This window comes from Zalophus californianus, chromosome 14 (assembly GCF_009762305.2).
Source record: "Zalophus californianus isolate mZalCal1 chromosome 14, mZalCal1.pri.v2, whole genome shotgun sequence".
NCBI classification, from domain to species: domain Eukaryota; kingdom Metazoa; phylum Chordata; class Mammalia; order Carnivora; family Otariidae; genus Zalophus; species Zalophus californianus.
Genome location: NC_045608.1, coordinates 86,478,380 through 86,502,399, shown reverse-complemented (window position 1 = coordinate 86,502,399; position 24,020 = coordinate 86,478,380). Strand labels below are relative to the sequence as shown.

Below are 24,020 nucleotides of genomic sequence, written 5' to 3'. Positions count from 1 at the left end.
CCAGTTTATCTTTGTTTTCTTTGTTCCTGGTTTGGGTTTCATGTCTGAGGATGTCTTGCCAATCCAAGAGCCTGAAGACTGACCTCTGTATTTTCTGCTAAGAGCTTTGTGGTTTTAACTTGTATGTAGGTTTACTTTTTGAGTTCTTTTCACATGTAGTTTGAGGTAGGGTTCTCGTAGAGTTTTGGGCGGGGCAGTGGCCCGTTACTCTGCCTCGGCAGTCCTGAACGTGGTGAGTCGATAATGCTGGCTAGAAGGCGCACGTGGTCAGGGTAGGCAGTTAGCAGTGTAGACGTGCTGCGGGGGTGCTCGCGGAAGGGGCTGGCCTTACTTTCACCCCAGTATATGTGCTTCCACTGCCTTACCTTCACCCCGGTAGACGTGCTTCCACGGCCTTACCTTCACCCCGGTAGACGTGCTTCCACGGCCTTACCTTCACCCCGGTAGACGTGCTTCCACGGCCTTACCTTCACCCCGGTAGACGTGCTTCCACGGCCTTACCTTCACCCCGGTAGACGTGCTTCCACGGCCTTACCTTCACCCCGGTAGACGTGCTTCCACGGCCTTACCTTCACCCCGGTAGACGTGCTTCCACGGCCTTACCTTCACCCCGGTAGACGTGCTTCCACGGCCTTACCTTCACCCCGGTAGACGTGCTTCCACGGCCTTACCTTCACCCCGGTAGACGTGCTTCCACGGCCTTACCTTCACCCCGGTAGACGTGCTTCCACTGTCTTACCTTCACCCCGGTAGACGTGCTTCCACTGCCTTCCTTTCACCCCGGTAGACGTGCTTCCACTGCCTTGCTTTCACCCCGGTAGACGTGCTTCCACTGTCTTACTTCATTGAGGTCTTTGGGAAGGATGACAGGAAAGCTGTATCATCGTCATTTGTCACTAGTGCGGGCTAATTTCGTTCTTTTCCCCCAGACGCAGTTTCCCCCAATTCTTCTTTGTCCTACTGTCATGAAGTCAGAGTCGGCGACCCCGCGCGGAACCCTTCTCCGGGAGGCAGCAGCCCGCGGCCCTCGGTGGCTGGGCGCACGGGCCCGCGGCCCAGAGGCGACGGCCAGGACTGGGACGCCACGGCCTCCAGGTGAGCGCGGCAGCCGGCGACCGTGCGTGCGCGCCGTTCAGCGCAGGGGGCCGGCTGCTGGTCGCGTCTGTCTCGCCTTTCGGAACATCACCACGAGTGCTGGCCTCGGGTCGAACCGGCGCGTGTCACACTTGTGGGACCACGATCTGCAGTAAGAAATATGCTACATTCAGTGCAACGCTCTGGGCACAGCTCTTATGTGTGCGTGTGCGCGCGCACACCTGTGTGCACGTGCGTGTACACCTGTGTGTGCGTGCGCGTGTGCACCTGTGTGCGTGCGTGCGCGTGTGCACCTGTGTGCGTGTGTGCGTGCGTGCGTGCTCGTGCGTACACCTGTGTGTGCGTACACCTGTGTGTGCGTGTGTGTGCGTGCACCTGTGTGTGTGCGTACACCTGTGTGTGCGTGTACACCTGTGTGTGTACACCTGTGTGTGTGTGCGTGTGTGTACAGCTGTGTGTGTGTCCCTGCCAAAACAAGATGTCCACAAAATAGTACTTTGATTCCATATGCTACATAGTGAACTATATTTTCCGTTTTCTATTTCGTTAAAAAAAGAATGAAAATTCTGATCTCTTAAATTGTTTTCATCAGCCACAAATGAAATGCGATCTAGTTTAAAAGCGTAGCTTTAAATGATAGATACATTTTGATGATATTTTAAACCCACATTTGTAAGTCTAATCATAACTTAAATGCATCAGTATTTATTAAAGACAATGATTCACGACTATAAAACAAAGATTCCTTTAAGATGCACAATTTACGATATTTTACTTGTGTAAATACAGATTTTTTATATATTAACTTTGCTTAAGGGGATTGGCGTGGTGTTTGTGTGTTACCTCATCCTTAGGCTACAGGCATCTTATGAACATACTAATTTCTCCTTTGGTGGTGTTTTAATAAATGCTCAGTGAAATGAACACTCGTTTTTGGCTTGATTTTCACTCGTGACACTGCTGCTGCTACAGGCTCTCACTGATTCGTGCTGGCTGCATGCTTGGTGTTACGCCAAGTGCCGTACATGCTTTATCTCCTTTAGCTGTCCTCCTGACAGTCCTGTAATAGCAGTGGTATTCCCATCATCGTCATTTCACAGACAAACCTGGTTTGGAAAGGCAGTGAGTCTTACCCCAGTTTATACAGTTGGTAAAGAGGAGGGCAGAGGTGTGGACAGTATGATCTGAGAGCCTGTGCCCCTAATCCTTCTGTAGGAGCTGGTGTCGGGCAGACACAGCCTTTCTCTTTACTCTTAGAAAGCCTTTCTGTCTCACTCTCTAAGTGGTATCTAGAGTGCTGCCTGTGTATGCTTTTTCACTCCTCACTGAGCACGTTCCTCACGGAGCCTTTTAGAGTTTGAGAGAAGCCCACCTCATTTTCATATTTTGGGATGTTGAAATTGAAGAAATGACAAAACATATATTTAATTTTTGGAGTTTTACCTGTTCAATAGCATTAGTGTATCTGTGATTCAGCTTCAATTATGGATAATATTAAAAGTCAAAAATTTGTAAATGTGAGGTTCAGCCCTTTCTCTAACACTTTATCCTCACCCCATCACTTGACACCTGAGGTAAGAATTTTTTATGAAGAAAGCCAAGAAAGACGGGATGTTCCACTTTTTGGTATATTTTCAAAATCATGATGTGATGTTGAATGTACTAAATGAAGTAATGCATTTCTCCTCATGTTTTTCTGGCATTTTCTAGCATTCTTCGGTTGCTAACATTGGCTTACTTAGAACATTTGGTGAAAATCTAGGGACTAAACGATTTAGTTTTGCCTCTATAAGTTGATTACAGAAGACCTTTGTTATGAATTGGCTTGCTCTTCTCTAGAAATGAATGAGTTATTAGTGCTAATGTTGATTGCTCTTACAGGAATTTCAGGAACGTCATTTTGAAAAGCAATATATAAATGCATTTTTGGTTTCATTTACAATTTCGAGTCATCTTTATGAAATTTAATCTTATAAATTTGTGTTTCTCAAATCTGACCAGGATTGTTGCATGAAGCTATGTAGTTGTGCCTAATGTGAAGCTTCTAATATGCCAGACAGCAGAGAGGCAGGAAACCTATTTGTGGGCTGTTTCCACATTCAAGGATTATCCTTTATTTTACAGTGGAAGTAGTAGTCATGCTCCTGTGAACTCTCGGATATCTGTGCATTCGCCTTTGGATGTGGTTCACATAGATCTGCCAGAGCTAGAGACTGAAGACACTCTGGAACTACAGTTCCAGCAGCTCAGTCTTCCCCAGTTCTGTGTCTCTATTCTGGAATCAGCAGTTCCTCTCTTAAGAACAGGTTAGTTTTTGAAGTTGTGGTTCTTTTTATGTAATTTGTCTTTGTTTTGTCTGTTTTCAGGGACTTTTATTTTTCTTTTTTTCGCCTATGTTATGACATTTAGAATCTGTATTTACTTACCGTTTGGGATACAAATTCTTCTTGTTCTTTTTTTTTTTTTAAGATTTTATTTATTTATTTGAAAGAGAGAGAGAGTGCGTGCACAAGCAGGGGGAGGGGCAGAAGGAGAAGCACACTCACCTCTTGAGCAGGGAGCCCAATATGAGGGGCTCAATTCCAGGACCCTGGGGTCATAACCTGAGCCGAAGGCAGATGCTTGTGCCCCTGGGATACAAATTTTTAAGCACTTAATATAGTCTTATTATCTCCTAAGTAAATGTGGGTGCCATGAGCATTGTTTGGATAGAGTATCCCCTTCCATTCATGGCTTTTAACTGCACAGGAGTCCACTTCTGTATGGCTAAATGTAAGCACTGAAGAAACAATGCCGCCGGAGTAAGTTAGAGAAGGTGGGCCAGCATGAATAGACCAGGGTAAAAAATCTTTGGCTTTTGCCCTTCGGAAACTTTTTGAGTTGCTCTCAGTTGTTCAGTCCCCAGAAACTTTTTGAGTTGCTCTCATTTGTTCAGTCTCCCCACTGTTTGTAGTTAAGCTATGAAACATGTGAAAAACAAATAAACCCCAAATTGGATTCCTACCTTTGCAGTAATTTCTTTTTCTAAAAAAAACCCCAAACTCAAAACAACCTCCCAACATTCTGGAGTTGCTGCTTCTCTCAAATGTGCTGGGTAAATCTGCAAAGATGTATTTAAGTATACATTGTAATGCAGTTGTAATTTTAGTAAAGTGTGATAGGAACAATAAAAATATGGCCAATATCTGACAGAGTCTAGGACTAGAACAGCAGTTCTGGCTTTGTGTGCGTGATTTCACGCATTCCTCTCACTATCCATTTTATCTTTCCATAAGTGGTAGTTACTACTTTGATCCCCATTTTACAAATGAGAAAACTGAGGTTTAGAGTGGTTTAGAAGCTTATCCAAAGTCAAACAGCTAAAACAGAGGCTTGAACCAAGGTTCTTCTGAAGCCAGTAGGCTTCAGAAGCCTTCTGAAGGTTTGGAAGCAGTAATGATTTTTTATTCTCTAACTCTGTACATTTTCAGTAGTTGATAAACTTGTCAAGATATAAATACAAGATAAACAAGATATGTGTTTTATGGTTTATACTGGCTCAATAAAGAATCTGTCCTATTTGAGTGGTTCTTCAAGCACTCTGTCTTATTTTTGCCTGCTTGGAGGTGGTGGGGAGGGAAGCAGGATGGGGGTCTATATTTGGGAAGTGTTAAAAATGTTTTTATCCTGAGGAAAACCAAATAACCCTAACTTATAACTGACTGAATAACTCTGCTTCCAGGAGTTAGAAGCACATATTAATTCATGTACTAGTAATGTGAAATAAAAGAAAGGCTGAACTTTGACATCATAAAGTATATATGTTTGCATGGTATACTGAGAAGAACAGTTTTAGATATAATGATTTCTCTTTTAACCTTTCTTAATTTGCTGTAAAAAGTCAGATTGATAATTATAAAGTTATATCTTGGTACATAAAATTTTCTAAATGTTCTCTTGCCCTTTTGTGATAAATTATTGCATAATTTGTAATTGTTCAATATCATAAGAGATTTCTAAGAGAACTTGCTCCAGCTGTTCTAATGGAACAGTTAATCTAGACTTTTATGATCTGGTAGTTTGTTTTACTTTTATTCATTGGAAATTGACCTTTGGTATGTGGGACAGGGAAGTCTTGATTGAATGTTCACCTTACAGATAGTAGAGTTCCTTTGTTATTCTGTCTCTCTGGAGAAGAGATTGCTTTGGTGGGTGTGACAGAACAGTTTCTTTTGGAATTTTTTTTTTAAGATTTATTTATTTTAGAGAGAGAGAGAGAGCGCGCACGTGCATATGAGCAGGGGGCGGGTCGGGGGGGGGCGTTGGAGAGAGAGAGGGAATCCTCAAGCATACTTCCTGATGAGCAGGGAGCCCAATGTGGGGCTCAGTCCCAGGACCCTGACATCATGACCTGAACCTAAATCAAGAGTCAGATACTCAACTGACTGAGCCACCCAGGCGCCCCTCTTTTGGAATTTTTATAGACTTTTAAGTTAATAGAGGCTTGAGAACCTGTTTCAGGTGGATTTTCTTGAAGGTTCTTCAGCAAACGCCATCATGCACGTTTATTACTTTAGTTGGTTCAGTGGAATTTCAGCTTCCCTGGCCGCTCAGGTGTGGTGTAATACTTCTGACGAGGGTTAAGCCTTCTAGCACTAAATAGGAGATTCACAGAATGCATTTTCTAAACCTAACCTGGTGCTTTGTCACATATTACATGTAATACAGAAGGTCTCTGAATTAGAAGAATCTTAATCAACCTCACAGCGTTTTTAGTTAGATTTCGCTACTTTCTTTTTGAGTATCTTTCTCACTAATGAGCACATTGGATTTGTTGTGGTTAAATAGTACTGTGATTGGAACAGAGGTGTTAATGGTGGTTATAGAGCATGACTTCCCTAGTCGTCTCTCTCAGTGATTCTAAAGACATCAAAAAAATAAAAAGAGAAATAGGAGTTTGGGGGCATGACTGACTATAGAGGATTGAGCAGTATGATATCTAGCTGTTCGTTTAAAGTTAACATTTTTTCTTATCTCCTGTTTATATTCCTAGGTAGTAGACAAATGATAATAAGAGTTCTGGAATTGCTTGCAGAGGATATGATACTTATTGGTGAAGCAATTTCAGAAGATGTCTGGGATGACAGCAGTCTTTTTGCTATAGATATGGTGAGAATCAGTGTTTTCCTTGGGATATGGTAAATAGTATTTTATTTTGATCCTTTTAAGGTGGTTTCATCATCTCATTAGTCTTTGAAAGCTTTCTTTCCACCCACTATGTCCCAGGCTTATTTTGTGCATTCTGGAATAGGCCATTTCTCTAGAAATTCTGGTTACTTTAATTAATTAATTAATTAATTAATTTTTGATTCTGGTTACTTGTAATGGGGGATATATATTGAAACTAAGAACAGGCCAAAGGGGTCCTTTATAGCTACTGTCATATCATTTTTTTTTTGTTTTAGTAATTGAACTGGGAAATACGTATTTTAAAAAAAGAGTTCAGATTGCTATTTTTCTGATTTTAAACTTGTATTTCCATGCTCATATTTTGTACTGTTGCTCATAGAAAATCTTGTTTTTTAGCACTATCAACATAATTGCTCATTAGCTTTAACCTTCAGCACATACTAAGTAATTTCAGAATAGTAGTGTTTGTATCCCTGTGGTCAATAACCGATAAAGTTCAAGATTTCTCAAGAAGTAGAGTCTTCTTGAGATTCTCTCTCTCCCTCTGCCCCTACCCCCACTCAAGCTCTCTCGCATGTACTTTCTCTCTCTCTCTCAAATAAATAAATAAAATCCTAAAAGAGAAAAGAATATACAGTCAAAAAACTGTGCCTCAAAGTCACTTGAAAGAATTCTTTTCTCTGTTAATAGTTTATTATACAGTTATATTTGTTTTTACTTTTGGGAATTATTTTCTCCTCGTGAACATATAATTCAGAGACGTTCCCCTGTCATCCTGTTCTCTGGTTTATTTTTTCCATTTTTATTTTAGTTTTTGCAAACATAAGCGGGTAAGCATGTAGATTCTCATTGCTCTTCCCACGTCTTACATAGGTGGTAGTATGTCACATGCGGTTTTACATCTTGTTTTTATAACTTAAAAATATATCCCATGTGCATGGAATAATGGGTATGGAGATTTTTTCATGTCCATATGTGGAGGTGTTCATCCTTCTCTTTTATAGGCTACGAGTGTCTCAGTGTGTGTTTATTCGCCAGTCTCCTATTGTTGGACTCAATTGCTAATATGAATTATGTGATATGAATAATATGCATATGTCATTTCATACATGTGTAAGTGTGTGTCTAGGGTAGATTTCTTTAAGTAGGATTCCTGTATCAAAAAGGTTGTCAGAGGGAGGGTGGATGTGGGGACCGGCAAAATGGATGAAGGGGAGTGAGAGGTACAGGCTTCTAGTTATGGAATGTCTTAAATCATGGGGATGAAAGGTACAGCAGTACAGCATAGGGAATATAATCAATGGTATTGTAATAGCATCATATGGTGAGAGATGGTAGCTACACTTTTGAGCATAGCATAAAGTTTAGAGTTGTGGAATCCCTGTATTGTACACCTGAAACTAAATGTAACATTGTGTGTCAACTATACTTAAATTGAAAAAGTAAATGCATTTTATTTTATTTATTATTATTATTTTTTTAAATATTTTATTTATCTGAGAGAGAGAATGAGATAGAGAAAGCATGAGAGGGGGTAGGGTCAGAGGGAGAAGCAGACTCCCTGCTGAGCAGGGAGCCCGATGCGGGACTCAATCCCAGGAGCCTGGGATCATGACCTGAGCCGAAGGCAGTTGCTTAACCAACTGAGCCACCCAGGCGCCCAGTAAATGCATTTTAAATCATAGATATTGTTGCATTCTCCTTTATGGCTATACCATTTCATTCACTCCCCAGCAGTTTATTAGAATGTGTTTTCTCCTACACACTCAGCAGTAGGGTTTATAGTCAAACCTCACATTTTTTGCCATTCTGATAAGTGAGATATGATATATCAATGTAGTATTAATTTGTTTTTCTGTATGCGTAAAGCTGAGCATCTTTTTGTAACTTTTTTCACTTAAAATTTTTTTTATGTTAATCACCATACATTAACATCATTCGTTTTTTTTTTTTTTAACATCATTAGTTTTTGATGTAGTGTTCCATGATTCATTGTTTGTGCATAACACCCAGTGCTCCACACAGAACGTGCCCTCTTTAATACCCATCACCAGGTTAACCCATCCCTCCACCCCCCTCCCCTCTAGAACCCTCAGTTTCTTTTTCAGAGTCCATCCTCGCTCATGGTTCGTCTCGCCCCCGATTTACTCCCCTTAATTCTTCCCCTCCTGCTATCTTCTTCTTTTTTGTTTTTTTCTTAACATAAATTGCATTATTTGTATCAGTGGTACCGATCTGTGATTCAACAGTCTTGCACAATTCACAGCGCTCACCATAGCACATACCCTCCCCAGTATCTATCACCCAGCGACCCCATCCCTCCCACCCCCCACCACTCCAGCAACCCTCAGTTTGTTTCCTGAGATTAAGAATTCCTCATATCAGTGAAATCATATGATACATGTCTTTCTCTGATTGACTTATTTCACTCAGCATACCACTGTCCAGTTCTATCCATGTCATTGCAAATGGCAAGATCTCATTCCTTTTGATGGCTGCATAATATTCCATTGTGTATATATACCACATCTTTATCCATTCATCTGTCGATGGACATCTGGGCTCTCTCCACAGTTTGGCTATTGTGGACATTGCTGCTATAAACATTGGGGTGCACGTACCCCTTCAGATCTCTACATTTGTATCTTTGGGGTAAATACCCAGTAGTGCAATTGCTGGATCGTATGGTAGCTCTATTTTCAACTTTTTGAGGAACCTCCATACTGTTTTCCAGGGTGGTTGCACCAACTTGCATTCCCACCAACAGTGTAGGAGGGTTCCCCTTTCGCCGCATCCCCGCCAACATCTGTCATTTCCTGACTTGTTTAATTTTAGCCATTCTGACTGGTGGGAGGTGGTAGCTCATTGAGGTTTTGATTTGGATTTCCCTGATGCCGAGCGATGTTGAGCACTTTTTCATGTGTCTGTTGGCCATTTGGATGTCTTCTTTAGAAAAATGTCTGTTCATGTCTTCTGCCCATTTCTTGATTGGATTATTTGTTCTTTGGGTGTTGAGTTTGATAAGTTCTTTATAGATTTTCGGTATTAGCCCTTTATCTGATATGTCATTTGCAAATATTTTCTCCCATTCTGTCGGTTGTCTTTTGGTTTTGTGGACTGTTTCTTTTGCTGTGCAAAAGCTTTTTATCTTGATGAAATCCCAATAGTTCATTATTGACCTTGCTTCCCCTGCCTTTGGCGATGTTTCTAGGAAGAAGTTGCTGCGGCTGAGGTCGAAGAGGTTGCTCCCTGTGTTCTTCTTTAGGATTTTGATGGACTCCTGTCTCATGTTTAGGTCTTTCAACCATTTGGAGTCTATTTTTGTGTGTGGTGTAAGGAAATGGTCCAGTTTGATTCTTCTGCATGTGGCTGTCCAGTTTTCCCAACACCATTTGTTGAAGAGACTGTCTTTTTGCCATTGGACATTCTTTCCTGCTTTGTCAAAGATAGGTTGACCATAGAGTTGAGGGTCCATTTCTGGGCTCTCGATTCTGTTCCATTGATCTATGTGTCTCTTTTTGTGCCAGTACCATACTGTCTTGATGATGACAGCTTTGTAATAGAGCTGGAAGTCCGGAATTGTGCTGCCACCAGCTTTGCTTTTCTTTTTCAATATCCCTCTAGCTATTTGGGGTCTCTTCTGGTTCCATACATATTTTAGGATTATTTGTTCCATTTCTTTGAAAAAGGTGGATGGTATTTTGATGAGGATTGCATTGAATGTGTAGATTGCTCTAGGTAGCATTGACATATTCACAATGTTTGTTCTTCCGATGCATGAGCATGGAACGTTTTTCCATTTCTTTGTGTCTTTTTCAATTTCTTTCATGAGTATTTTATAGTTTTCTGAGTACAGATCCTTTGCCTCTTTGGTTAAATTTATTCCTAGTTATCTTATGGTTTTGGGTGCAGTTGTAAATGGGATCAGCTCCTTAATTTGTCTCTCTTCTGTCTTGTTGTTGGTGTATAGGAATGCCACTGATTTCTTTGCATTCATTTTATATCCTGCTCCTTTACTGAATTCCTGTATGAGTTCTAGCAGTTTTGGGGTGGAGTCTTTTGGGTTTTCCACATTCAGTATCATATCATCTGCAAAGAGTGAGAGTTTGACTTCCTCCTTGCTGTTGTGGATGCCTTTGATTTCTTTTTGTTGTCTGAGTGCTGTGGCTAGGACTTCTAATACTATGTTGAATAGCAGTGGTGATACTGGACATCCCTGCCACGTTCCTGACCTTAGGGGAAAAGAGCTTTTCCCCATTGAGAATGATATTGGCTGTAGGTTTTTCATAGATGGCTTTTATGATATTGAGGTATGTACCCTCTATCCCTATACTCTGAAGAGTTTTGATCAAGAAACAATGCTGTACTTTGTCAAATGCTTTTTCTGCATCTATTCAGAGGATCATATGATTCTTGTTCTTTCTATTGTTAATATATTGTATCACGTTGATTGATTTGTGGATGTTGAACCAACCTTGCAGCCCAGGGATAAATCCCACTTGGTCGTGGTGAGTAGTTCTTTTAATGTACTGTTGGATCCTATTGGCTAGTATTTTGGTGAGAATTTTTGCATCCATGTTCATCAAGGATATTGATCTGTAATTCTCCTTTTTGGTGGGGTCTTTGTCTGGTTTTGGGATCAAGGTAATGGTGGCCTCATAAAACGAGTTTGGAAGTTTTCCTTCCATTTCTATTTTTTGGAACGGTTTCAGGAGAATAGTTATTAATTCTTCTTTAAATGTGTGGTAGAATTCCCCTGGGAAGCCATCTGGCCCCGGGCTTTTGTTTGTTGGGAGATTTGTGATGATTGCTCCAATTTCCTTAGTGGTTATAGGTCTGTTCAGGTTTTCTATTTCTTCCTGGTTCAGTTTTGGTAGTTGACACATCTCTAGGAATGCGTCCATTTCTTCCAGGTTATCTAATTTGCTGGCATATAGTTGCTCATAATATGTTCTTATAATTGTATTCCTTTGGTGTTGGTTGTGATCTCTCTTCTTTCATTCATGATTTTGTTGATTTGTGTCATTTGTCTTTTCTTTTTGGTAAGTCTGGCCAGGGGTTTATCAATCTTGTTAATTCTTTCAAAGAACCAGCTCTTAGTTTCGTTGATCGGTTCTACTGTTCTTTTGGTTTCTATTTCATTGATTTCTGCTCTGATCTTTATTATTTCTCTTCTCCTGCTGGGTTTAGGCTTTATTTGTTTTTTCTCTAGCTCCTTTAGGCGTAGGGTTAGGTTGTGTATTTGAGACCTTTCTTGTTTCTTGAGAAAGGCTTGTATTGCTATATACTTTCCTCTTAGGACTGCCTTTGCTGCATCCCAACGATTTTGAGCAGTTGTGTTTTCATTTTCATTGGTTTCCGTGAATTTTTTTAATTGTTCTTTAATTTCCTGGTTGACCCATTCATTCTTTAGTAGGATGCTCTTTAGTCTCCATGTATTTGAGTTCTTTCCGACTTTCCTCTTGTGCTTGAGTTCTAGTTTCAAAGCATTGTGGTCTGAAAATATGCAGGGAATGATCCCAATCTTTTGGTACCGGTTGAGACCTGATTTGTGACCTAGGATGTGATCAATTCTGGAGAATGTTCCATGGGCACTACAGAAGAATGTGTATTCCGTTGCTTTGGAATGGAATGTTCTGAATATATCTTGAAGTCCATTTGGTCCAGTGTGTCATTTAAAGTCTTGATTTCCTTGTTGATCTTTTGCCTAGATGATCTGTCCATTTCAGTCAGGGGGGTTTTAAAGTCCCCCACTATTATTGTATTGTTGTCAATGTGTTTCTTTGCTTTTGTTGTTAATTGCCTTACATAATTGGCTGCTCCCATGTTAGGCGCCTAGATATTTACAATTGTTAGATCTTCTTGTTGGATAGACCCTTTAAGTAGGATACAGTGTCCTTCCTCATCTCTTATTACAGTCTTTGGTTTAAAATCTAATTTGTCTGATAAATGGATTGCCACCCCAGCTTTCTTTTGGTGTCCATTAGCATCGTAAATGGTTTTCCACCCCCTCACTTTCAATGTGGGGGTGTCTTTGGGTCTAAAGTGAGTCTCTTGTGGACAGCATATCGATGGGTCTTGTTTTTTAATCCAATCTGATAACCTGTGTCTTTTGATTGGGCCATTTAGCCCATTTCCATTCAGGGTAACTATTGAAAGATATGAATTTAGTGCCATTGTATTGCCTGTAAGGTGACTGTTACTGTATATTGTTTGTGTTCCTTTTTGGTCTGTGCTGCTTTTAGGCTCTCCCTTTGTTTAGAGGACCTCTTTCAATATTTCTTGTAGGGCTGGTTTTGTGTTTGCAAATTCCTTTAGTTTTTGTTTGTCCTGGAAGCTTTTTACCTCTCCTTCTATTTGCAATGACAGCCTAGCTGGATACAGTATTCTTGGCTGCATATTTTTCTTGTTTAGTGCTCTGACTATATCATGCCAGTCCTTTCTGGCCTGCCAGGTCTCTGTGGATAGGTCTGTTGCCAATCTACTGTTTCTACCATTATAGGTTACAGATCTCTTCTCCCGAGCTGCTTTCAGGATTTTCTCTTTGTCTCTGAGACTCGTAAGTTTTAGTATTAGGTGTCGGGGTGTTGACCTATTTTTATTGATTTTGAGAGGGGTTCTCTGTGCCTCCTGGATTTTGATGCCTGTTTCCTTCCCCACGTTAGGGAAGTTCTCTGCTATAATTTACTCCAATATACCTTCTGCCCCTCTCTCTCTTTCTTCTTCTGCTGGGATCCCAATTTTTCTAATGTTGTTTTGTCTCTTCGTATCGCTTATCTTTCGAATTCTGCCCTCGTGATCCAGTAGTCGTTTATCTCTCTTTTTTTCAGCTTCTTTATTTTCCATCATTTGGTCTTCTATATCGCTAATTCTCTCTTCTGCCTCATTTATCCTAGCACTTAGTGCCCCCATTTTTGATTGCACCTCATTAATAGCCTTTTTTGATTTCGACTTGGTTAGATTTTAGTTCTTTTATTTCTCCAGAAAGAAAGGGTTTCTCTAATAACTTCCACGCTTTTTTCAAGCCCAGCTAGTATCTTTAAAATCATGATTCTGAACTCTAGGTCTGACATCTTACTAATGTCTGTATTGAGTATGTCCCTGGCAGAGGGTACTACCTCTTGTTCTTTTTGTTGAGGTGATTTTTTTCGTCTTGTCATTTTGTCCAGAGGAGAATGGATGAATGAGAGTAGAAAATGCTATCAGGTTAACAATGTCCCCAGAAAATATACTCTAAACAAATCAGAAAACACCTGTAACCAGGGGAAAAGAAAGGGAAAGAAAGAAAAAAGAGGAAAAAAAAGGAAAAAGAAAAAGATAAAAACAATCAAAAACAGAACAAAACAAAAAAAACAGAATGTGATTGAATATGATCAGCCTGGTGCATAGATTAGTGCCACACACTAGATTTTGTGTGTATTTTGGTCTGTTAGAAGAAAGTGCCTCCTAAAATTTTAAAGAAAGAAAGACTTATATATGTACAAAATAAGGGTTGATACAATGAAGGGATGGAAAATGACTGTAAAGATGAAAATTATAGAAAAATTTAAAAAAGGAATTGATAAGGTGTTTGAAAAAAGAAGAGGATTAAAAAAAAGAAAGAAAAAAGGGAGAGAATGTGATCAGGCAGGAGACTAGAACAAAGCCATACAGTAGAGATTTAGGGTGTATTTTGATATTTTAGGAGAAACTATCTCAAAATTTTAAAGAGAGAAAAACTTATATATATGTGCCAAAAGTAAGGGTAACTACTATGAAGGGATAGAATATGACTCTAAAAATGAAAAATAAAAATGTATTTTTAAAAAAGGGATTGATAAGATTTTGGTTGAAAAAGGGAAAAAGAAAAATTAAAAAAACAGTTAAAAAAATTAACTTTGAAAGACTAATGAATCATGGTAAAAAACTATGTGCAGTATTCCCCTAGCCCTGGAGTTTTCCCGTTCTCATTGATGGGTAAACAGTCTTGGCTGGCTGTTCTTGCTGATCTTCTTGGGGATGGGTCTGTTGCCGTGGTTTCTAAATGTCTTTGCCGGAGGCAGAATTGCCCCACCCTTGTCGTGCGGGCTAAGTAATCTACTCAGGTTTGCTCTAGGGAGCTTTTGTTCTCTGCAAGCTTTCCCTACAGCTTTGGAGGACGAGAGTGAAAATGGCGGCCTCCCAATCTCCGACCGGGAGGAGTCGAGAACTCGGGGCCCCCGCTCCTCAGTGCGCCCCCTGAGAAAAGCAGTCAGTCACTCCCGTCTCCCTGGCCTCCGGCCGCATTCCGTGCTCACCTGGCCTGTGACCGAGCGTTTCTGTCTCTGGCACCCGACCCCGTGTGGAGTCTCCAAACCCAGCAGATCCCTGCGGTGTGCTCCCGCGCTGCTCCTCCCGGGGGAGGAAGGGGTGTCTCCCCAGATCTGCCGCTTGTTTGGTCCCTGCTCGTGGATCAGTGGCCCAACTGTCACCAATCACAGTTTATGGCAACCCCAAGCTGAGAGCCCGCGCCTCGGCTCCGTCTCTGCAGCTGGCTTCCCCGCTCCGATACCTGGGAGCTCTGCCGCACTCAGGCACCCCCGGTCTTTCTGTGACCCCGAGGGTCCTGAGACCACACTGTCCCGTGAGGAATCCACCCCTCGCTTAGCCACTGGAGCGATGTCCCTTAGCGGAGCTGATTTCTAAAAGTTCCGATTTTGTGCTCGGCAGCTCTTACCACTTGCCAGAAGCGGCCTACGGAGGCCCCCTCCCCCGCCGTCTATCCGCCCGGATATCGCCTCGGATTCACTTCTCCGCATGTCCTACCTTCCAGGAGGTGGTCCCTTTTCTGTTCAGAGAGTTGTTGCTATTCTTTTCTTCGATCTGTTGAGTTCGTAGGTGTTCAGAATGGTTTGATCCCTATTCAGCTGAATTCCTGAGACCAGAAGAAATCCAGGTCTCCTACTCCTCCGCCATCTTGCTCCGCCCCCCCATCTTTTTGTAACTTTAAAGGTCATTTTTATTTCTTTTTCTATAAACAGTCCAGGCATTTATCCATTTATAATCCATTTATCTCTTGGGTCATTGATCTTTTATTCTTTTAACTGATTTCTACGAGCTTTTATATATTAAGGACATTGACTTTCCAAGATAAGTTGCAATTTTATTCCCTCAGGTTTTTTTCTTCCTAATGATGCTTTTGACTATGCAAAATCTTTTATTCATTTGTTTGTTTTTTTAAAGAGATTTATTTATTTGAGAGAGAGAGGGAGAGAGTGTGAGCACAGATGGGACGGGCCGAGGGAAAGGGAGAGAGAATCTTCAGCAGGCTCCCCACTGAGCCAGGATCCCAGTGCGGGGCTCCATCCCATGACCCTGAGATCATGACCTGAGCCGAAATCAAGAGTTGGACGCTAACCGACTGAGCCACAGGAACCCCTTCATTTGTTTATTTTTGTTTAGCTGGCTTTATCATTTTCTTTTTAAAAAATTGGTTCTGGATTTTGAATCAGAAAGATTTTCTTCACACCTTGGGAATAACATGCTCTGTTTTTCCATTTCTTGAGGTCTACATTTTCGTCTTTTAAGAGTCTTTTTCTCATATAGATTTTGTACATTTCTTATTGTTTATTCACATGTGTGTGAATGTATATTTGTGTGGGTGTTTAACAGCTTTATTGAAGTATAATTGACATAAGTTGCACATGTTTTAAAAAGTTTTTTGATACATTTTGACATATGAATATGCATGATATAGTTTACATTTTCTAGAGTTTGGTATCTATGAACTCATATGCTTTTTTGTCTGCTATCTTTCAGTAGGATTACTCTGAGATATTGCCATATTGATGTGTGTATCAGTAGTTCATTTTACTACTAGATGCCGTGTTCTTTGCTATTTGTATTTCAGTAGGGAAGATAATTTTGGAGAGTATGGCTTTATTTATTTATGTTTTTGAAGGAAGTGTTTTGATAAGTAATATTTCACATGCATGATCAACATGTGTACAGGAACCTCAGGAATGTTAGATTACAACCTATTATTTTCTTAAATGTGTAAACTAGCAGTATGTCTCCATATACTTAGAAACCATATCCTTTTTTACATCTCAATATATCATAAATCATTTGTCATTTTATACCTTCTGTCTTCAAATTATCATGTGATTTCTTTGAAGTACTGATATTCTATCTTTTCTATTAATGTAAACTGGTAACTTATGTCTTTCTTTTTTTGTTTATGCTTGCCTTGTCAGAGAAGCAAAAGCAAAATTTATTAGTCACAGAAATATATATTGATTCCCATAGTTGTCAGTTTTTCTTCTCTTTATGTTATTTTGACCTAGGTCTGTCTTTGTTTTATTAAACTTTGTTATGGACTGCCTGATCCTTGTGAATAGAGGTTAGAACCTAAAAAACAAACAAAATACGCCTCTTGAAAAGAAAAACACATTATTTTACAATAGGGATAATATATTGTTTTAAGTTCTTCAATTTCTTTATCCGTAAAATAGGGACAATAGTTCTTAATCTTAGTTTTTCTTTAGTCCTTAAGGTTATCATACTATTTGGTAGTACTTTTAGATGATTTTCACATATTGAAGCTTTTCAACAAGTGATTTTTTTTCTTAGAAGTGTGAAGAATGTTTTATCAGTTGCTTCTTAAATTAACTTAAATTTTCTTGGCCAGAACATTTATCTGTAAAAGTTAGTCATTCACTTTTAACTTTTGGCTGCTGATCTTTTATGATTCAATGAATTATTTTTACTTTAAAGGTTAAATCTGTTGTAGAAGTGCCAATTGGTATGATAGAAATGTTAAATAAAACAGTACTGCTTAAAATTATATTTGATTTACTTTTACTTGTTTAAAAGAATGAATGCCTCCTAAGAAAAAAATCTCATTCCTTTGGGTATATATTAATAGAAGTTAACAGTAGAATTTCTTAATATCCCTACTTTTATCAAGCTTAAAAGGGAAGACAGAAGCAGCATTTTTGTTGAGTCATTTAAGGTAAATAATGTGTTGCTACCAATTCAGAAAGTAGATACCTGAGGATATGTAATCAAATCTCTAGACTTTTCCCAATAGTGTTAATAACAGTCATGTCTGGAGCTCCATAGTTCAGTTTGTGTAAGCATAGTCAAAAGCACCCTCCATCTCCATTGAATGTTTTTATTTCCCTTGAAGTAAATAAAAGAAAAAACATATTTTTACTGAACTTATGTTTTGTTAAGATAAAAAATTTGCTAAGCACTTATAAAAGTTAGGTTGACCTAAAGTATGTCATCCCTTCTTTGCTTCCCTTTGAAATCAAGTGTGTTTTATCTTCATTCACATGGTAAGTTAGGTTTGAGGAGTGAGGATCTTTACTTCATGCCAGATAACCCCAGGCCCCTGGGGGCTGTCTGCCGATCATGTTTTGCCCTTCTCCTGTCTGTTGCTCCAGTCATTGCAGTGTCATGAGAAACAGTCTTTTCTCCTCCTTTATGACTCGTTGCTTCCACGTTCGCATCTGACCTGCTGTGAATGGGTAACTTAGCTATTCAGGCGTGTTGAAGAATTGCTGGTTGGAGTTCAAGTGGAGCTGAGAGCATTGTGAACAGATCTAGAGAGAAGGGCTTTGTACCCAGTAAGGGCTCAGTCAGGGTAAGTGAAGCCGACTGTGAATTTATAACTGGGTGAGTGGAATCTCTAATTAGCATAGGCCTCCCCTGCTGCTGCCACCAGTCCAGAGACAGTTATTTTAGTTCACCAAACATTTCTTGATTGCCCATTATATGCTAGGCACTGGGGGTGCAAGATGAATAAGAGGCAGTTCTTTTCACTCTTGTGGAGGATAGATATGTCTGCTGTAACACCAGTAGAACAGAGGTGAGCATAGAGGAATAATAGTTTGTTTACTTTTTTAACGTTTTTTTAAAAGATTTTATTTATTTATTTGAGAGAGAGAGAGAATGAGAGAGAGAGAGTACGAGAGGGGAGAGGGTCAGAGGGAGAAGCAGACTCCCTGCTGAGCAGGGAGCCCGATGCGGGACTCGATCCCGGGACTCCAGGATCATGACCTGAGCCGAAGGCAGGCGCTTAACCAACTGAGCCACCCAGGCGCCCGAGGAATAATAGTTTAAAAAGATAGTCTAAGGATAGTACTTACTCTGTTGTAGTCCCTGTTTAAGCACTCTGTGTTTATGAAGTTACTTAATCATCACGACCCTATAAGGCAGATAACACATGTTATAGATGAGGAAATGGAGGCTCAGTTTCTTTTTCAAGGTCACTTAAGAGTCTAGGTTTTCAATCATGTTTTATTGCCAAGGATGCCTTGACAACCCTTCCATCTTAGAATCCCGGGGTGGGGTGGGGGAGGAACTGTTTGTAAATCATGACTGAGTCTTAAATTATAAGTATGATGTGGCTAAGCAGTAAAGGTAGGGTTTTTATCTGGCAGAGGGGAAGGGAATGACAGGGAGGAATGCATAGTGCTGACTGGTGGTGAAGGGGAGGGCTGGTCGGGGCATGCAAGCAGTACAGCACAAAACTCAAGGTGGAAGATGTGGGAGAGAGCCCTGGTGGGCCATAGGGTGTGCTCCCTGGTGCTGAGTAGTTTGGTCTCCATTCTGAAGGCAGGGTGGGCTTGCTCTTCCACAGGAGAAGGCCTGGGGAGGTTGGCACAGGCTGCAGCAGAAGGGAAGTATGGAGTATGAGGCTGGAAGCACGGGGGGTGGGGGCAGAGCCCAGTCCAGTTGCTCATTTCAGAGGCTTCACGGTATCTACTACCTATTTTGTAATGTGCAGATAGTGTTGAAATTGTGTTTTTACTGTAAATTCTGTTTTATTGAGAATATTTGGAATATTTTGCTAATCTGATTTAATTCTGTACCTTCTTTTGTAAAAGCTATAAATATCCTCTGAAAACTGGCCTTCCTCACCCTCTCCATCAACTACTTCACAGCATTTTGAACATTTCTAGCTCAGCGAATTAAAACTGTGGACCAGTTTCTGTTGTTTTTCAATCCTTTCTTTTCTTAAAACATTGAAACAAATCTTTTTTTTTTTTTTGCTTAGAAGAAATGCTGGAAATGGTGAAAATTGCAAGCCTGATTCTACATAGTACTTTCTTTTTATACTATTTTGAGAAGCACTCAACATATTGGAATTATTAAGGTTATTTGAAACAGTTTCACAAATAAATAGACCTTTAGAAAAAGCTCTATAATACTGAGATTTTAAATTAATGTTCATTAAATTGTGTCAGAGTTAATGTTGAATAACATATGTTGTTTGTAGGTTTATAAAAGTATTGTTTTAATGGAGAGGTGCTGTGTGGAAGAATTGCATGTCAAAATAGTAAGATTGTCTCTGTGTTTCTAGTTTGTTTTCTTTAGACTGGTAGTTATTAATATAATGGCTTCTGGTTTAATTTTTTTTTTTTTAAAGATTTTATTTATTTATTTGACAGAGAGAGAGAGACAGCGAGAGAGGGAACACAAGCAGGGGGAGTGGGAGAGGGAGAAGCAGTCTTCCCACTGAGCAGGGAGCCCGATGTGGGGCTTGATCCCAGCACCCTGGGATCATGACCTGAGCCGAAGGCAGACGCTTAACCGACTGAGCCACCCAGGCGCCCTTCTGGTTTAAATTTTATTAATTTTTAGTTTTATTTTCTTTGGATTAGAGAAGATACCTTTAAATACCTTTAAATTAGAGAAGATACCTTCATTTAAAAATGAAGTTTTCTTTTTGGTTAAGTAAATGGTTAGTTTTTGTCAGTGTTTCTTGGACATTTGAGGAGTTGTATTCTTTGAAATGTTCAAAGTTTATATCAACTTATTTATGAATTAAGTTAAAAATGACTGGGTTAAAAGCTGTATGACCATCTTTGTTTCAATAACAGGTTTTGCTTGATACTGTATGTTATTCAGACCACACAGACTCAATTCATACTGTGTCTTTACTCTTTTTTTTTTTAATTTTTTTTAAAGATTTTATTTATTTGACAGAGAGTGACAGTGAGAGAGGGAACACAAGCAGGGGGAGTGGGAGAGGGAGAAGCAGGCTTCCCGCAGAGCAGGGAGCCCGATATGGGACTCGATCCCAGGACCCTGGGATCATGACCTGAGCTGAAGGCAGACGCTTAACAAGTGGGCCACCCAGGTGCCCCTGGGTCTTTACTCTTGATTATGCGTTTCATCAAGAGAAAATGACCCCCTTTATCCAATTTTTTTTGCCCTGAATTATTCATTATTCCTATTTCATAGATTTTTTATTCATATTTCACTACACATTTAATTTTTAACCTTTTATGCACAAAGATAAAGGTATCTTTTTATATGTCAATTATTAATTTTGTTTTTTACTTTAACATGAAAGCATATTTGACTTATAGGAAAATTTAAACTTTTTGTAGCACATTTATGCTTGGTCTTCTCTCAAAATTTTTTGCTATTTCTTTTGTTTTCTTTTTTATTTTATTTTTTTACTGCATAGAATATTTTGTCCTCTTTTTTACTTTGCTAATGATTTCGAAAGTATCATAGTTTTAATTTTGTGTTTGTTTTAAAACTCAACACTATCAAATCATCCATGTAAATAACAAGTGTTTTCTCATCTGTGTAATTTGTGTGTGTGTGGTAAAATATACATAACATAAAATTAACCATTTTGACCTTTTTTTAAAAATTATATTTTATTATGTTATGTTAGTCACCATACATTACATCATTAGTTTTTGATGTAGTGTTCCATGATTCATTGTTTGTGCATAACACCCAGTGCTCCATGCAATACATGCCCTCTTTAATACCCATCACCAGGCTAACCCATCCCCCCCGCCCCCCTCCCCTCTAGAACCATCAGTTTGTTTCTCAGAGTCCATAGTCTCTCATGGTTCGTCTACCCCTCCGATTCCCCCCACTTCATTTTTCCCTTCCTACTGTCTTCTTTTTTAACATATAATGTATTATTTGTTTCAGAGGTACAGGTCTGTGATTCATTAGTCTTACACAATTCACAGTGCTCACCATAGCACATACCCTCCCCAGTATCCATCACCCAGCCACCCCATCCCCACCACCCCCCACCACTCCAGCAACCCTCAGTTTGTTTCCTGAGATTATGAGTCTCTTATGGTTTATGTCCCTCTCTGGTTTCATCTGGTTTCATTTTTTCTTCCCTTCCCTTATGATCCTCTGTCTTGTTTCTCAAATTCCTCGTATCAATGAGATCATATGCTACTTGTCTTTCTTTGATTGACTTATTTCGCTTAGCATAATACCCTCTAGTTCCATCCACGTCGTTGCAAATGGCAAGATTTCATTTTTTGATGGCTGCATAATATTCCATTGTGTGTGTGTGTGTGTATACACACCACATCTTCTTTATCCATTCATCTGTTGATGGACATCTTGGCTCTTTCCATAGTTTGGCTATTGTGGACATTGCTGCTATAAACTTTGGGGTACATATACCCCTTCGGATCACCACATATGTATCTTTGGGGTAAATACCCGGTTGTGCAATTGCTGGGTCATAGGGTAGCTCCATTTTGACCCTTTGTGAGTATATAATTTAGTGTCATTAAGTACACATTGTTGTACAATCACACTGTTTATCTCCAAAACTTTTCCATCATCTCAAACTGAAACTCTGTACCCTAAACAGTAACTCTCCTTTCCCCTTTTCCCCAGCCCCTGGCAGCTATTATCCTATGTTTTTCTTTATGAATTTACCATTGTAGGTACCTCATGTAAGTGCAATGAATCGTACAATATCAGTCTTTCTGTATCTGGCTTATTTTACTTAGCATGTTTTCTAGGCTCATCCATATTATGTCATGTGTCAGAATTTCATTCCTTTTTAAGGCTGAATCATGTTTCACTGTACGTATATATGACATACCACATTTTGTTTATCTGTTCATCTGTTGATAGACACGTTTCCACCTTTTGGCTCTTGTGAATACTTTTTCTGTGAACAATGATGTACAAGTATGTGTTTGACTCGCTGCTTTCAATTCTCATAGATACATTACCCAAAAGTGAATCTGCTGGATCATACAGTATTTTTATGTTTAAATTTTTGAGGAACTGCCGTACTGTTTACATAGTGACCTGACCATTTTACATATTCACCAGTAATGCACAAAGGTTCTAGTTTCTATGCATCTTTACCAACACTTGTTCTTTTCCATTATTTTTGATAATAGCCATCCTAATGGATGTGAAGCCATATCTCATTGTGACTTTGATCCGTTATATAATTTTTTGGGGGCCTCATACCTTTTAGTGTTGCTTCCAGTACATTTATCCTTGAACAAAAAAATCTGGTGTACATTTTTATCCTTAGTTTACAAGTTATTTCCTATTTTTATTTTCCTATATTCTCAATGGAAAGGTGAGAATAAGATCTCCAGTGCTTGTTTGTTCTGCTCTCTTACTGATGCTGTCCTTTTACCAGCTTGTTTGTGGGCCATGTCAGCATGTGTAAGATGTATTTTGGTCTATATTGTTAGGATTTGCAAGTTAGCCGACTGAGTTGTAGCTTTCTCTTTGTATTTTATGTATGCCTTGTATTTTATGTATGCCAACTTAAAGGATATAACTTCTAGTTAAGTACTAAATTATCTAAAAATTTATGATGGCAGAACATTTGCCTTGAAATAACCTTATTACATGGAGAGTTCATACAATTTTATATTTAATTGTTTTTTTAATGATCTGACTTTCCCTGTTTCATTTCTTTAGTAACTTTAGGATCAGTTTGAGGGCAGGGACGTCTCTTTTACTAATGCATTTTCCCCCGTTATACCTGCCACTGTGTTAAGCATATAGTAACCTAATAAATACTTAATGAGAGGTTTGCATGCCGATTTTTGAAGTTAGAATAATTAAGCACTAGAAACTAGGAGGAATTTATGTTTCATTAAGCTTTTGTATTTTGTTTATTTTTATTCATTATTAGAAATATTGTTTGAAGAAACTTTAGGTGTGCTTATTTTTCATTTGTACTGCTTTAAATTATTTTAGCAGGTATGGGTTCTTTTTTTTTTTTTTTAAAGATTTTATTTATTTATTTATTTATCAGTCAATCAGTGAGATTGAGGGAGGAAGAGAGAGAGGCAGGCAGAGGGAGAAGCAGACTCTCCACTGAGCAGGGAGCCCAATGTGGGACTCAGTCCCAGGACCCTGGGATCCTTACCTGAGCCAAAGGCAGACGCTTAACTGACTGAGCCACCCAGGCACCCCGGTATAGGTTATTGTTACAGGGAGGAATAAATTTTTTGGTTTTTGTTCTTCAGTCATAGTATCTGAAATTATTCTCTGTGAAATTTTCCATACTGGCTCCCTAAAATTTACTGTTTTCCTGTTTCGTGTTTAAATGTCTGCAGAAAGAGAAACTCCTCATGGTGTTGGGGTCCCTGGGAGATACCATGTGCTACCATAAAAGTGGAGTGACCTTGGACCAACCTGAGGTCGTGCTTGTGCACCACCGGATGGCCTTTGTCAGCATTTCACTGTTCACAGTTCGAGTACTGCAGTTGCTTCTCCCTGTTGAAAAGGTAAGGCAGGTAATGTTGCTTGTAGTTTGTGGAATATTACAAGTAGTAAGTGCTCTGTCGTGTATTTCTTCTGGTCACTTCATGGTGTACAAAGATTATATTGGAAATGTAGTCATTGAGAAAGACTAACAATTCTGAACAGTTTTGACAAATCATTTAATAGAAAAAAAACAGTAATTCTAAAAAAGTTTTTTCTTTAGGTAAGAGAATTGTAGTGTAACATGTTTAGAAGGTACATAGTTC

At 39.4% G+C, this 24,020-nt stretch overlaps 1 protein-coding gene across 12 annotated transcripts in view; it reads left to right on the top strand.

Moving 5' to 3' along the window:
* RTTN (rotatin) overlaps positions 1–24,020 on the top strand; it is a 164,776-nt gene that overhangs the window by 15,194 nt on the left and 125,562 nt on the right. For 9 of the 12 annotated variants that reach the window (XM_027577527.2, XM_027577524.2, XM_027577522.2 and 6 more), the window contains 4 exons: positions 930–1,095; positions 3,220–3,401; positions 6,128–6,243; positions 23,607–23,777. In XM_027577527.2, the coding sequence (XP_027433328.2) occupies positions 930–1,095; positions 3,220–3,401; positions 6,128–6,243; positions 23,607–23,777 (635 nt within the window). Of the gene's footprint in view, positions 1–929; positions 1,096–3,219; positions 3,402–6,127; positions 6,273–23,606; positions 23,778–24,020 lie in introns of those variants that run through there. The other 3 variants (XM_027577530.2, XM_027577529.2, XM_027577532.2) reach the window with 3 other exon arrangements.